This window comes from Galeopterus variegatus, unplaced genomic scaffold, assembly GCF_000696425.1.
Source record: "Galeopterus variegatus unplaced genomic scaffold, G_variegatus-3.0.2 Scaffold5467, whole genome shotgun sequence".
Taxonomy (NCBI): Eukaryota; Metazoa; Chordata; class Mammalia; order Dermoptera; family Cynocephalidae; genus Galeopterus; species Galeopterus variegatus.
Window position 1 is genome coordinate 90,088 of NW_007731578.1, and position 12,180 is coordinate 102,267.

Below are 12,180 nucleotides of genomic sequence, written 5' to 3' on the forward strand. Positions count from 1 at the left end.
ACACTCCGCTGAAGGCTCATATTACAATTTACATCCTCTTCATTACACTTAGGTCTGGGTAACATCTGTTCCTTTTTAGTTTTGACCCATGCTAACCTCTTAAGATTCTCTTCATTTCTTTGCCTTTTGCCTTAATTCATCTTTCTCCCCCCACTCTCACCCTTTTTCTTACATCCCTTTTATATCGCCATCTCTTTTTCTCTTTTGTTTCCTCTCTCCCTCATTTCCTGCACATTTCTCTTGCTTTAAGAGAATGTTGTGTCTAGCAGATCCTCAACAGATATTATTTTGAGCTTATACTTTCCTCATGCCTGTTCCAACACTACCCTTTGTGTTCCTGTCTTTGATGTCATTCCTCGTCCCCTGCATTTAATTCTCAACCTGCTCCCTCTTAATTTCTCACGCCTCTTCCATTGGTCCTCCCTGCTTCCTCACGAGCTCCAGAGATCGTCCCATCCACTTCTCACCTTTTCCCGCCTTTTCTCCGAAGGCTCCAAAGCGCGAGGACCTCATTGTCCTCCCCATCCTACCACCAGGCAGCCTTGTTACTATGACGACCGAGCTACCCAAAGCTGAAGTCAAGGACCTGGTTGCCATGGCTTCCGCTTCTGGGCCTCCAGCCCCGCCCGCACGCTCCGCAGCGTTGGCGCCTGCGCAGTTTGCAGCGCGACGGCGCCGGGGCGGGACAGGGCGGGGCTTCAGCCGAGAGGGAGGGAAAAAGGAGGAAGGATAAGAAAGGGAGTGGAGCTGGCACCGACGGTGGCCGACGAGGGACGCGCCGAGCCGGAGGCTGCAGGATGGTAGGCTGTGCGAAGAGGGAGGGGAGGGGGAACCGAGGGGCGTGGGCTGCACCTGTGGGGGTCCTTGGGGGCCGCCCTCGGAGCAGGCCGCTCTTTCCTCCCTCTGGTCCTCAGAGGCCTCACTTACCTGGGCGGGTGGGCGAGCCGGCCTCGGAAGGAAGGGCTGGAAATGGCATTCGGGAGAGGGGCGCATTTGTCGGGCGAGGGAGATGACTTGAGGGCGTCGGGACCGTCCCGAGTTGGGAGGAGCACTCGGGTCTCGGCCCGAGGGGTCCCGACCATTGCCGCAGGGAAGTCGCTCGAGAAAGAGGGGTGTGGGGTGTGTTCACGGAGGGAGGGAGCGAGGGTCGCCGGTCACCTAGACCCTCTGCGCGTGCGGCCCGGACGGGAGCGGGGGCCCGTGCGGGGAGCGGGGTGTGGGAGGGGATAGTTTCCGGGTTCGAGGAGGGAACGTTCTGCCTCTGTTCGTCGCCGAGCTCGCCCAGAGGCTGGGCTCAGGTGGGGAAGCGAAGTGGGCTGGAGGTTTTGCTCTCAGGGATCCAGGCTTTGGGATCCCGGGCTCCGGTGCTCTTCGCTCTCCGCCCCCCATCCCATCTATCCCATTCCCTTTCCGGAACCCAGGCCTTCCTTCTTCCTGCTCGCTCCCCACCCCCTTATCTTGGACGAACTAGGCTCCTTTGCGCCCCTCTGTTCCCGTCCTTCTCCACCACCCAAAAGCCCAGTTCTCCTGAATTCTGACTTTTAGCCTACTAAACTAGTACCGTTCCACACCCCCCGGGGATTCCAGTCCTGGTAATGTCCATAGAGAGCAAGCTGCAGAAGAGGGAGGTGACTCCAGGATGTGGCCCAGACCCCCTGGAATTGGGAACCTGAGGTACACGGGGTAGTGAGCGCTCTGCATTCCATTCCACTCTGCCCAGCTGACTGTGTTCCACAAGCATGGCCTAGGGGAACCGCCGAGGTGGCCGTGCCCTGAGGGGCTGAAAGGGAGATTGGTCACCTGGTGTCAGGGGAGGAGTGGGATCTCAGCAGAAGGCGCCGTAAAAAGAATAAAAATTAGGAGAAGAATATCAGGGGCCAAATGCTGGAATGGCTGAGGAGAGGAGAGTGGAATTTGGGCATCCCAGTACCGTGTATGGTATTGGATATACATAATGCAGAGAAGGGTAACCCCAGGCATAGGTCTGGTACTGGAGGGCAGTGTGTTTAGGACATCAGCAAGGGCTGATGGCTGTATGGCTAGGATGAGGTGGAGAATTGAGGTAGCTTTTCGAGGGACAAAATACCCAATTTCAGTGTGGTGATGGATAGAGAGAGCATGGAAAAGATCAGGCATCTTTTTGGCATCAGCTATGGTCTTCTTGTCACTGTACTAGGCATTTTACTAACTTTTGGAGAGGACGGTTAGAAATAGGTGGTCAGGAAATAATAACAACACCTAACATGTTATACTACCTACCATGTGCCAGGCACTGTTGCATATATCAACTCATTTAATCCTTCTTAGCAACCTTGTAAGGTAGGTACTTTTACTATCTCCATCTTACATATAAGGAAACTGAGGCCCAGAGACAAAGCAGTTTGCCCAAGGCCATACATAACTAGTAGAGCCAGTATTTAAACCCAAATGATAGATTCAGAAGCTCTGACTTCCCCCAGAAGGAAAGGCACCTGCTGGTGGGAACACCCAGATTTGAGATCAGAGGGCTGGAGTTTTAAAGCACATAGGAGCTGTGAGTAGGGAAGAGTTAGATGGGCTGAGTTTGGGGCTGTGTGTTTATGGAGGAAAGAAGCTCAGAGAACCAAATCTCTGTCCCTTGGTTCCACCCCTCCTTCCCCCCAGATGCGATTCATGCTGCTGTTCAGCCGGCAGGGAAAGCTGCGGCTGCAAAAATGGTACCTGGCCACTTCAGACAAGGAGCGAAAGAAGATGGTTCGGGAACTTATGCAGGTTGTTCTGGCTCGCAAACCCAAGATGTGCAGCTTCCTGGAGTGGAGAGACCTCAAAGTAGTCTATAAGAGGTGACTCCCTACCTACCTTCAGTCTTGCCTGGATCTTGCTGGATTGGAGCTTGGCAATGGGTTTAAAATGTCAGTCCCTTGGGCCGACCCTGTGGTTCACTCGGGAGAGTGCGGTGCTGGGAGCGCAGCGGCGCTCCTGCCGCGGGTTCGGATCCTATATAGGGATGGCCGGTGCGCTCACTGGCTGAGCGGGGTGCGGACCACACCAAGCCGAGGGTTGCGATCCCCTTACCGGTCACAAAAAAGCAAAAAAAAAAAAAAAAAAAAAAATGTCAGTCCCTTAGGTCAAGGAGAGCTGGGAGCTAAGGACATCTATCTGGAGGGCAGTGATGAACGCTAGCTTCTTTTACTTTCCAAACTCCCCTTGAAGAGATTCTTGTTCCCCAACTGGTTTTGCTCAAGCCTTACACCTGTCTCATGTACATACCTCTGTCACTAAAGGCCCTATCTTGTCACTGCACATGTCCCTTGCAGTCTCATTCACCAGTCAGAGGTCTTGCCCCACTTTTCCAACCCATACACACGAATACACACACACACACACACACTTTCTGATTCCTTCTCCTCTGAGCAGGTGAGTTAGTTGGCTCGGGTTTTTGCTGAGTCAAACTGAGCAGGTTAAAGGGCAAGAAGGAAAGAGCATGCATCTTTGCCTGTTTGTGAGAGAGCACTAAGACAGAGTGGGTTACTCTCTGCATATGCTGGAGCCACCCCCACTTGTGCCCAGTTAGGCACAGACCCAGGACTGGTGGGAGGTTGGAGTCCAGAATGCCTGGGGCCTGAAGCAAGCTCCCAGCTATGTCTCATGTGCTCCTCTCCTCAGATATGCCAGCCTCTACTTCTGCTGCGCCATTGAGGGCCAAGACAATGAGCTCATCACTCTGGAGCTGATCCACCGATACGTGGAGCTCCTGGACAAATACTTTGGCAGCGTAAGTCTCCCCAGCCATCCCAGTTTTCATACCCAGCAGCCCCTCTTTTACTAAACTTTTGAGGCCCTTCCAGTCTCTGCCCTGGAAGTCTCAGGGGAGAGGTGAAGTTGGAGCAGTGAGAACAGCACTTAATCTCCCTTTTTAAGCTTTAAGCCTATTAGCCATGTCCTTTAATCAGCCCTAGGGGAAGGAGGGGGGGCAGAATCTGGCACTTAATCCCCACATAGAGCTCAGCTTGGACTTCTCACACAAGGACAGAGACCAAATTCAGATTTTGTCAGTGATTCCTGGCCTTGGCTTTGCATTAGAATCTTCTAGACAGTTTTTTAAAATAGCGATGCCCAGGTCCCATCCCCAAAGATTCTGAATTAACTTATCTGGGGTATAGCCTGGGCATTGGCATACAGCTCAGATCTTAGATGGGGAATGGCAATAACTCCATAATTTGTATACCACTTAACAATTTACAAAGTGCTTTTGCTTCTCTCGTTTGCTCCTCATTCCGTCCTATAAGTTGTTGTAGGTATCTCCATTTTCAAATGAGAACTGAGGCTCAAAGACATTCAGTGCATGCATCGCTGGCTGGTTAGTGGAGAGCCCTGTTGGGAACTCAAGTCTTCTACCTGATGGTCCAGAATCTCCTCCTTGTCTGCCCTACAGTGCCTAAGGAGGAGGCTAGCCCAGCCTCTGCTGGGAATAGTGTCGCAGATTTTGTGGGGAAGGCAATGGGAACCAAAGACATGGGTGGATTAGGGCAACTAATATTTCATTATTGGAGAGAAAGAGTCAAGAGGAAGAGAAGAAAAACCTGAACCAAGCACTAAGACCTGGGGTTGGGAAGACATGAGACCTGGGGCAAGAACCCAAGGTGCGAGGAGTGGTCATGAGAGAAGTAGGGGGTTGGGGTGCGGTGGTCTAGGAATGCACCTTGACACTCAACTCTGCCTCTTCCCCCTGCTCCCAGGTGTGTGAGCTGGATATCATCTTCAACTTTGAGAAGGCCTATTTCATCTTGGATGAGTTTTTGATGGGGGGGGATGTCCAGGACACCTCCAAGAAGAGTGTGCTGAAGGCTATTGAGCAGGCAGACCTGCTGCAAGAGGTACGGGCCAGGGACAGTGAGGAGGAAGAAGAAACTTGTGGCAGAAGGTGCCCTCCCTCTGCTGGACATCCTGCCCGCCGCCGAGGGGGCCCCCCTCCCTGTGGCATCTGGCCCCCACCACGCCCAGCTGTCCAGCTTGCCCTCAAACCCTGAGCCCCCGGGGTGGGCTGCCGGGGTGGCAGACAGCCCACCTGTGCCAGTTCTCCTCTTATTCCAAGCTCTGTCCTTCCAAGACCCCAGATGTCTTGTCCCAGCCAAATCTCCTTTGTCCCATGCTTCTCATGGCTTTAAGGGTTGCTCAGAGAATTAGAGAAGGGGCACATGGTAGATCATTCTTTTCTTTCCTGATTTCTTCCCCATTTTTTTTTATATGCACACATACTCCAAAGCCACTGCTTCTCAGGAGCAAAAGGCTGTGAGGATTTGGGAGCTGGGGTGGAAGGCCCCTGGATGTTGGTGCTCCCTGCTATCTGGCGCCCCCTCCCTTACCCCATTACTGCCTGCCCCCACTCTGCTGTGCCACTGCTGAGCCTTGGTGCAGGGAGATGAGTCACCGGAATCTGCAGTGACGAGCAAGCTGGCCTGAGCTGGCTCTGAGGAGGGGGAGAGATGGGGGGCCGGGGGGGCTCATCTCTGCAGTAGGAGAAGGAACAGAACTGAGTGTTGCCCCACTGGTCCAGCATCCCCTTCATACACACACACACACACACACACACACACACACACACACACACACACACACACATGCCCCGGCACACACACCCGCCCCTGTTATTAGTGCTCTGCTCAGACCCTATTGACTCATCCCTCTGCAGTCTGGTTTACCTTCCCTCAGGGACCTGGTGCCAACCTCCTACTGCCTCCTCCCACTTTGAAAAACAGGACCCAACCATCCCTATCCCCCAGCCCCCAGGAAAGCAGGACTCCTATCCCCAGTCCCAGCTTCCCTCCCTTTGCCGTCAGGTACAGAGGCCAAGCCCCTTGCTCTCCAAGCCCCTGGCTTCAGGTTCTCTGGGTGGTGATGGACTCAACCTGGACCCCTCCTTGCCACCTTTGGCTCTGGGGTGGTCCCAGGTGGCTGGTGAGCTCCTGGAAGGGCTCATAGCCATTCCAGCCCTGGGCTCATGTTGGTTTCTCTCTCCCCCTCCCCTATGTCTCTTCGTGCTTCTCTCACTTGGACTTCTTCCTCATGATCGCTGTCATCTTGCCCACCCTGTCTGCGTTTCCTGGTGTCTCTGCGTCACCCTGTCTGTCTCTGCCTTAGGAGGATGAGTCGCCACGCAGTGTGCTGGAGGAGATGGGTCTGGCATAGCCCTGCCTGGCCTGGCCGCCTGGAGATGGGGGAGCTGGCAGAGAGGAGGGTGTGATGGCTGCTTCTCCTGCGTCTCTCCCAGGGCTCTTCTCTTGGTGGGACCTGGCTGCGCCTGTGTTGCCTCACCTTCTCTTGGAGTGAGCTGTGGGCTCAAGCCCTTCAAACATTCCCTCCCTCAACCCCTTACCTCCTATATCCCCTTTTCCCATGGAAGGTTTTAGGAGCCACGAGGCAGGAAAATGTGATCAAGATGGGGGTGCTATTTGGCTTTCATTCCCTGCCTTTGAAGAACCAATGTTACCCCAAACTTCTTCTTTACAACTGTAAATATATAAATATGTCAGGTTAAAGGGAAAAGGTTTTCAGGGCTCTTCTCTTACCCCTGCCCCATAACCTACCTCCACCCCTACCCCTAGCCTGCCAGGGCAGCTTCTCTGCCTGGAAGCGGGGCTTCCATGTAGTGAGAGGGAAGGCCTTTTCCCTCACCTGCCCCCCTTCCTCCTTGGCCGCAGTGGGGCCTCTGTCCAGGGGAGGAAAAACAGAGTTAATTTTTTTCTAACCTTGCTGCTTTGAGGGAAGGTAGAGTTGGGGGAAGGGCGGGCTTTATGGGACACTGGCCCTGTCTCTGCTTCACTCCATGTTGTGGGTGAGGCAGGAGCTCAGGGGGCAGCGTGGGGGGAAGTGTCTGCCTTTATTTCCTTTCTTCTGAAATAAAAGGAAAAGCATTTCAGGACTTTGCTTGCCTTGGGCTCTGTGAAGGAAGGTAGGGCTGCTAGCATCTGTCAGGAGGCCAAGGGAACACTGCCCATTAGTCTCTTCCCTGAAATTGGGGTTGCCAGGCTTAGGAAGAAAAAAAATAGAGGACACCCAGTTAAATTTGAATTTCAGATAAACAATGAATAATTTTTTAGGATTCAATGATTTGGACACACTTAATTCTAAAAACCTACCTGTTGTTATCTGAAATTCAAATTAACTGGGTGTCTTGTATTTTATCTGGGCTAGATAAAATATCTACCCCGAGCAGATTTTTGTGCTCAATGCCTCTCCAACCATGCTATTTCCAGTTCCCTGAGCTGCCTTCATGCAAAGAGGAGCAACTCCTGGGGATGTGGTTTCTCTCCTCTAAGATTTTTTTGTGGAGGATCTCATTTGCTGGGCGTAGTTTTATTTGGGGAGGGGACGCAGAAGTTTAGAGATTTCTATGATGAGAAAAGGGTTGAGAAACGGCTGAAACCAGGGTCTCTGTGGCTGCCAACCTCTGCTCCCCACAATTCTTTCTTTCTTTTTTTTTTTTTTTTTTTGACTGGCCAGTGTGGGGATCTCAATCTTCCCACATTCCCTGTGAAGTGCCTAGGACCAGGGAATTTAGGGAGCAGTTGAGGATGGGCAAAGTGGAGCCGGAACCACCCAGCATTGCCTAAGTGGCCCCAGGATCATGAAAAGAAGAGCCTCCACAGTGCCCAGAGCTTCAGCACCTTATGTGTGATGCTTTTTCTTTTGAACTAGAAGCTTGCTGGGCTCATCCCAGACAATTGACTCTTTTATGACATTCCACTCTGCTTCTCTTTGTCCGGCCTTGGGAACGGATGACTTGAACTACCACCACCACTCCCCCAAGCGGAAGTGGAATTTAGGGCTTCCTAATGGGTGCTGGCCATGTTCAATTGTCCCCCCTCCCTACTCAACCCCCGCTTTGGTTTGGCGGTAGGGAGCAGGAGTAGATGGGGATTGTGGCTGGCGCTTCCCTCACCGCCCCTTAGAAAGGACCACACAGGCCCAAGGGGACGGGTGAATAACCGAGAACAAAGTCCTAATAAAATAGTCACTTTTATTTCTTAGCAAAACTATTTCCTCCGTGAGGGGTATTTACAACTGAGAAGGGAAAGAAGGGGTAAATTCACAGCGATTTGGAGAGGGCGGAAAGGCTCCTGGGAGGCCCGAGGGGCGGCAGACAGACACACTTCTTCGCACAATTAACTGTAACTGCTTTTTCCTGTTTCGGACGGGGACGTCCGGAGAGGGACTGGATGGGGACCGGGCCCTACGCGCGGAGGGCACTCGCACAAACCACACGCCCGCCTGGCTGGCCCCGGGGCACCCGTGAGTGACTTTTGGGAGTTGGGGCTTCAGACGCAGGAAGCGGTCGACAGGTCCCTGCACAGTCCGGGGGCGGGGCGCATGCAAACACCGAGAGGAGGGAGGAGCGACACGGAGGGGGGAGTGGCGGCGCGCAGCGGGGGCGCGCGCAGCGGGGGCGGGGCCGGGGTGGGTCACGGGCGCCGGAGCAGCACGTGCTCGATGTAATTCTCCAGCTCCTCCTGCTCCTGCAGCCGGCGCTCCTCCGCCTCCGCCTCCTCCTGCGCGCGCCGCGCCTGGGCCTCCTGGCCGGGATAGTGGCGCGAAAGCGGCAAGGCGTGGTGGTAGTGGCGGTGGCGCGAGGCCGAGGGCGGCTGCAGTGTCCGCGGCCGGATGTAGTTGGGAAAAGGGTGGTAGGGCCCCGGGGGAAACACCTCGTTCTCCTCCCGATCCCAGGGCGGGAGCACCTCGTTCCAGTCCGGCAGCTCGTCTCGAGCGGGGGCGGGGGCCGGGGGCTGCGGGGAGCGGACGTGGGTGCGTAATAACTTAGTATAGCATACATTATACGAAGTTAGACCACGTCGTCTGCTGGCAGGTGGAGTTTAGTGGACAGCTCAATGAGGCTATCGATCGTCTGAGGGTCCATCTCCTCGTCGTCGTCCTCCTCCTCCCCGCCCTCCTCTGCCCCCTTGGCCTCCTTCCGCCTGTGGCCCGGCGTCTCCTCCTGGGAGCGCTTGTCCTCGGCACCGGCTTCCCCATCCTCCTCCTCCGCGAACAGTAGCGCGTTCTGCCGTGCCCGCTCCGCCTCCTCCGCCTCTGCCTCCGCCTCCGCCGCCTCCTCATCCTCTTCCCCCACCCTCTCCTGCCCGCCGCGTCTCTCCTGCTCCGCCTCCTCCCTCTCGCTCTCTCGCTCCTCGGCTGCCTCCTGCAGCCCCCGACCCCCCAGGCCGCGCTGCCGGGCCCCTCCCTGCAACAAATACTGGAGCAGCAGATCCGAGGCGAGGTCGGCCAGCCGCTCCTCCTGCGCCGCTGCCTGCCGCGTGGCCTCTGCCTGCCGCCGTCCGGCCTCTACCTGCGCCAGCCCTTGTTGTAGAAGGCGCTCCCCCGCCTCGGAGCCGCCCAGGAAGGAGCTCTCCGGCCGGCGCGCCTTGGGGAAAGGGGCGCCCAGGCCTTGGTACGCCTTGGACAGGGGTGCCAATGCCTCTCCTAGGTGTGTTTTGGGGGAGGACACTCCTTCCTCGAACTGGTGGGTTTCAGGAAGGGGCCCGCTCTCGGGCATACGCGCCTGGAATTGCGAGGGGACCGGGGGTGGCAGGGGCGCGCGCTCCGGGACTCGCGCCTGGAACTCTCCCCAGGAAGCGCGCCACACGCGCTCCGGCCCGGGGTTCTCCAGATTGACTCGGGTCAGCGTGTGCGTGCGGGTTTCCGTCTCTGCTGCCGCCGTCTCTTGCTGGCGCTTGGCGCTGCTCGGACTGAAATCTCGCAGTTCCTGGAGCAGAGACGCTAGCGCCTCGAGCTCCTCAGAGGGGTCGCCCGCCTCGGGACCATTCTGAGTCTGAGGGCGAGGTGGGGCCGCGGGCGCCTGGGTTTCTGGAGCCGGGAGGCTGTGGGTTTGGCTGCGCACGGTCTCGGTCAGCAGAGCTTCTGCTGCTTCTTCCCCTGGCCCCTGCTGGGATCCGCCCGGCGCCGGGGGCGAGGCTGGCCGGTCGAGCGCCTGCAGCAGCACCGCGGCCAGCGCCCGGGGATCCACGCCCTGGAAAAGCTCTCCCTCGTCCTGCGGCTTGGAATTTCGAGTGGCTCGGGCCTCAGGGGCGCTGCCATCCTTTGGCTCGGGCACTGCGTCCCCAAGTACTGGCTCTTTATGTTCAGAGCTGAGGGGAGGAGGCAGCGCCTCAGGGCGACCCGGGGGCGCTGCTCCTAACCCCTTGATCAGTAGAAAGAAGCAGAAGAGGGCGGAAGCCGGCAACCTGAGGGACTTCATGACCAAGGAGCTGCCGGAGACTGAAAAATAGAAGGGGCCAAATAAAGAGTATTTCTGTAAGAATTCCCCGCTCTCTAATTCTACGTTCCCTTCCCCCACCTTTAAGCAGGAAACCCGGGGCTTCCCTGATCCCCCTAACCTTACCCAGAAGAGAGACGTTTAGAAGTAAAAGAGGAAGACGTTGTGCCGATCTCTGGAGTCGTGAAAATGGGAAAAGAACACCCGGCAACCCTCGCTCACCCAGTGCCTCCTCACCCCCTTCCCTGAGCCAACTCACTGCCAGCGCCCACGTACTAAGCAGCAAGGATAAGGGGGAAAAAATCCCTGCTCCCACTCCACAGGACTCCCCGGATGGTGCGTGGGCGACTTCAGCAGCAAGAGAAAAGCTGCGACTCCCCCTTTATCAGGGACCCTTACCGGGGGCTCCCCGCTGTGTTTTCAACCTCCCCATCCGGGAGGAGAGAGAACCTTCCCTCACGCCCATGGCTGCCGAAGGTTTGAGGGACGGACAGTGGAGTATTTACCAGATGGTGTCACGACGCGAGAGGTGGAGAGGAGGGTCGGGGCAGGGTGGGGACAGGGGAAGATCGGGACGCGTCCGCCTCGGCTCCGAGCTGTGTCTGGGGTACGAGCGACGGTGGAGATCTGGCGTCCAGTGGGCAGGGCTCAGCTGGGTCAGCGCGGCTCCGGGCAGCTCTCTCGCTCCAGCTTCAGCACGCTGGACAGCGCCCGCGCCTCCGCCGCCTTATAAAGAGAAGTGCGCGGGGTCACGTGGGCACGCCCCGCCCCATTGACGTCAATGTTCATTCATGGGGAAGCGGGCGGGCGCCGGGAGGAGGAAGGATGCCCAGCGATTGGAGGGTGCGAGCGTCTCCCGGCCTGCGCCTGCGCGCTGGGGCCCTCGGCTGGAGGGGCGTGCGGTAGCCGAGCTCGGAGAAATGAATGAATGAATGAATGAATGAAATGCCGGGGCAGGCGGGGTGGGGGGCAATGAATGAATGAAGGGGAGACTAGGAGAAAAGGATGAATGAATGAATGGGAGGATGAATGGAACAGTGGATGCAGAGGCTCTGGAAGGCGGGAGGGTGGGTTACAAAGCAACTTGCAGCTGCGGGAGCCCGCGTTGCTGAGCGGAATAGGAACGGGGCACCCCCAGCGTCTGACTGGGCACCAGTAGTAGATCAATACCAGGGAGGGGGAGAATAGGATTTGAAAGCAGGTGAGGGGGCCGAGCTCCCCACCCCTTAACCGCAGGGTCCGTGGGGAACACGCCCAAGGACGGAGTGAACCTGAGAAAGGGAGGACAGATCTGCGCGCCTGCGGGCGCTGTCCACAATCTGCGGTGCGGGATGCCCGCCCTGGGCCGGGGCAGATGGGTAGATCCTGCGGTTTTGGTAATCCCATCTGTAAGGGTTTGAGTCGGAAGAGACAGGGAAAGATTGAGGATGTGCTTGCCTCTGGGTCTTTTCTGTTCACTACCGGTGTGGGTCTGGAGAAAAAGATATGTGTGTCCTTCTGACTCTGTTGCACATGTCGGGGCCCCCGCTGTGCCCCTTTTTAGTCCACCTCTACCCACCCTCCTCCAGCTTCTTTCTCTCCCGCCGTTCCCCCCCCCCACCAAGGACGTTTGGAGGGCGAGATCAGACCAGGTGGGGAGGGGGTTGCGCAGGTGGTGATGGGGTGACTCAACTCCAGCTTTCTCCACCGCTTAAAGGGGAGGGTTAAACGCGATGAGGAAGGGCGGGCAACGTCAGCGATAGCCCCTCTCTGCCACCAGACCCTTCGACCGTATCTCCTGCCATGGGGTTGGGGCTGGGGGCTTGGATAGCTAGAGGTTCCGGGGGTGGGGGGCGATGACGCACAGACTGCGCAAAGAGAATCCATCAGCGAGCCGGGTCCAGTGAAGGGAGACCAGCCGTGGGCGGGGGTGGGGGGAGGACGGAAATGGGGAG

General features: G+C 56.9%; 2 protein-coding genes across 2 annotated transcripts; one reads left to right on the top strand and one right to left on the bottom strand.

The window, feature by feature from the left end:
• The first annotated feature begins 727 nt into the window (after positions 1–727).
• Positions 728–6,902, top strand: AP1S1 (adaptor-related protein complex 1, sigma 1 subunit). Its single transcript, XM_008589477.1, has 5 exons — positions 728–800; positions 2,644–2,822; positions 3,646–3,754; positions 4,719–4,856; positions 6,121–6,902. Exons 1-5 carry the CDS (start codon positions 798–800, stop codon positions 6,166–6,168), a joined length of 477 nt encoding a protein of 158 aa, XP_008587699.1. The 5' UTR covers positions 728–797; the 3' UTR covers positions 6,169–6,902.
• Positions 6,903–8,441: 1,539 nt separating this feature from the next.
• Positions 8,442–10,927, bottom strand: VGF (VGF nerve growth factor inducible). Its single transcript, XM_008589481.1, has 3 exons — positions 10,753–10,927; positions 8,825–10,248; positions 8,442–8,792 (listed from the first exon to the last, which is right to left on the bottom strand). The coding sequence occupies exons 2-3, from the start codon at positions 10,226–10,228 to the stop codon at positions 8,442–8,444; spliced, it is 1,755 nt and encodes a 584-aa protein (XP_008587703.1). The 5' UTR covers positions 10,229–10,248; positions 10,753–10,927.
• Between the last annotated feature and the right edge of the window lie 1,253 nt (positions 10,928–12,180).

What these genes read in the sequence shown, in the direction of transcription:
- AP1S1 (XM_008589477.1), top strand. An exon ending in TGGACAAATACTTTGGCAGC is followed by an intron (nt 3,755 to 4,718) that starts GTAAGTCTCCCC and finishes CCCTGCTCCCAG; the next exon opens with GTGTGTGAGCTGGATATCAT. An exon ending in AGGCAGACCTGCTGCAAGAG is followed by an intron (nt 4,857 to 6,120) that starts GTACGGGCCAGG and finishes TCTCTGCCTTAG; the next exon opens with GAGGATGAGTCGCCACGCAG.
- VGF (XM_008589481.1), bottom strand. Translation starts at nt 10,228, where the DNA reads ATGAAGTCCCTCAGGTTGCCGGCTTCCGCCCTCTTCTGCTTCTTTCTA. An exon ending in ACCTGCCAGCAGACGACGTG is followed by an intron (nt 8,793 to 8,824) that starts GTCTAACTTCGT and finishes TGCTATACTAAG; the next exon opens with TTATTACGCACCCACGTCCG.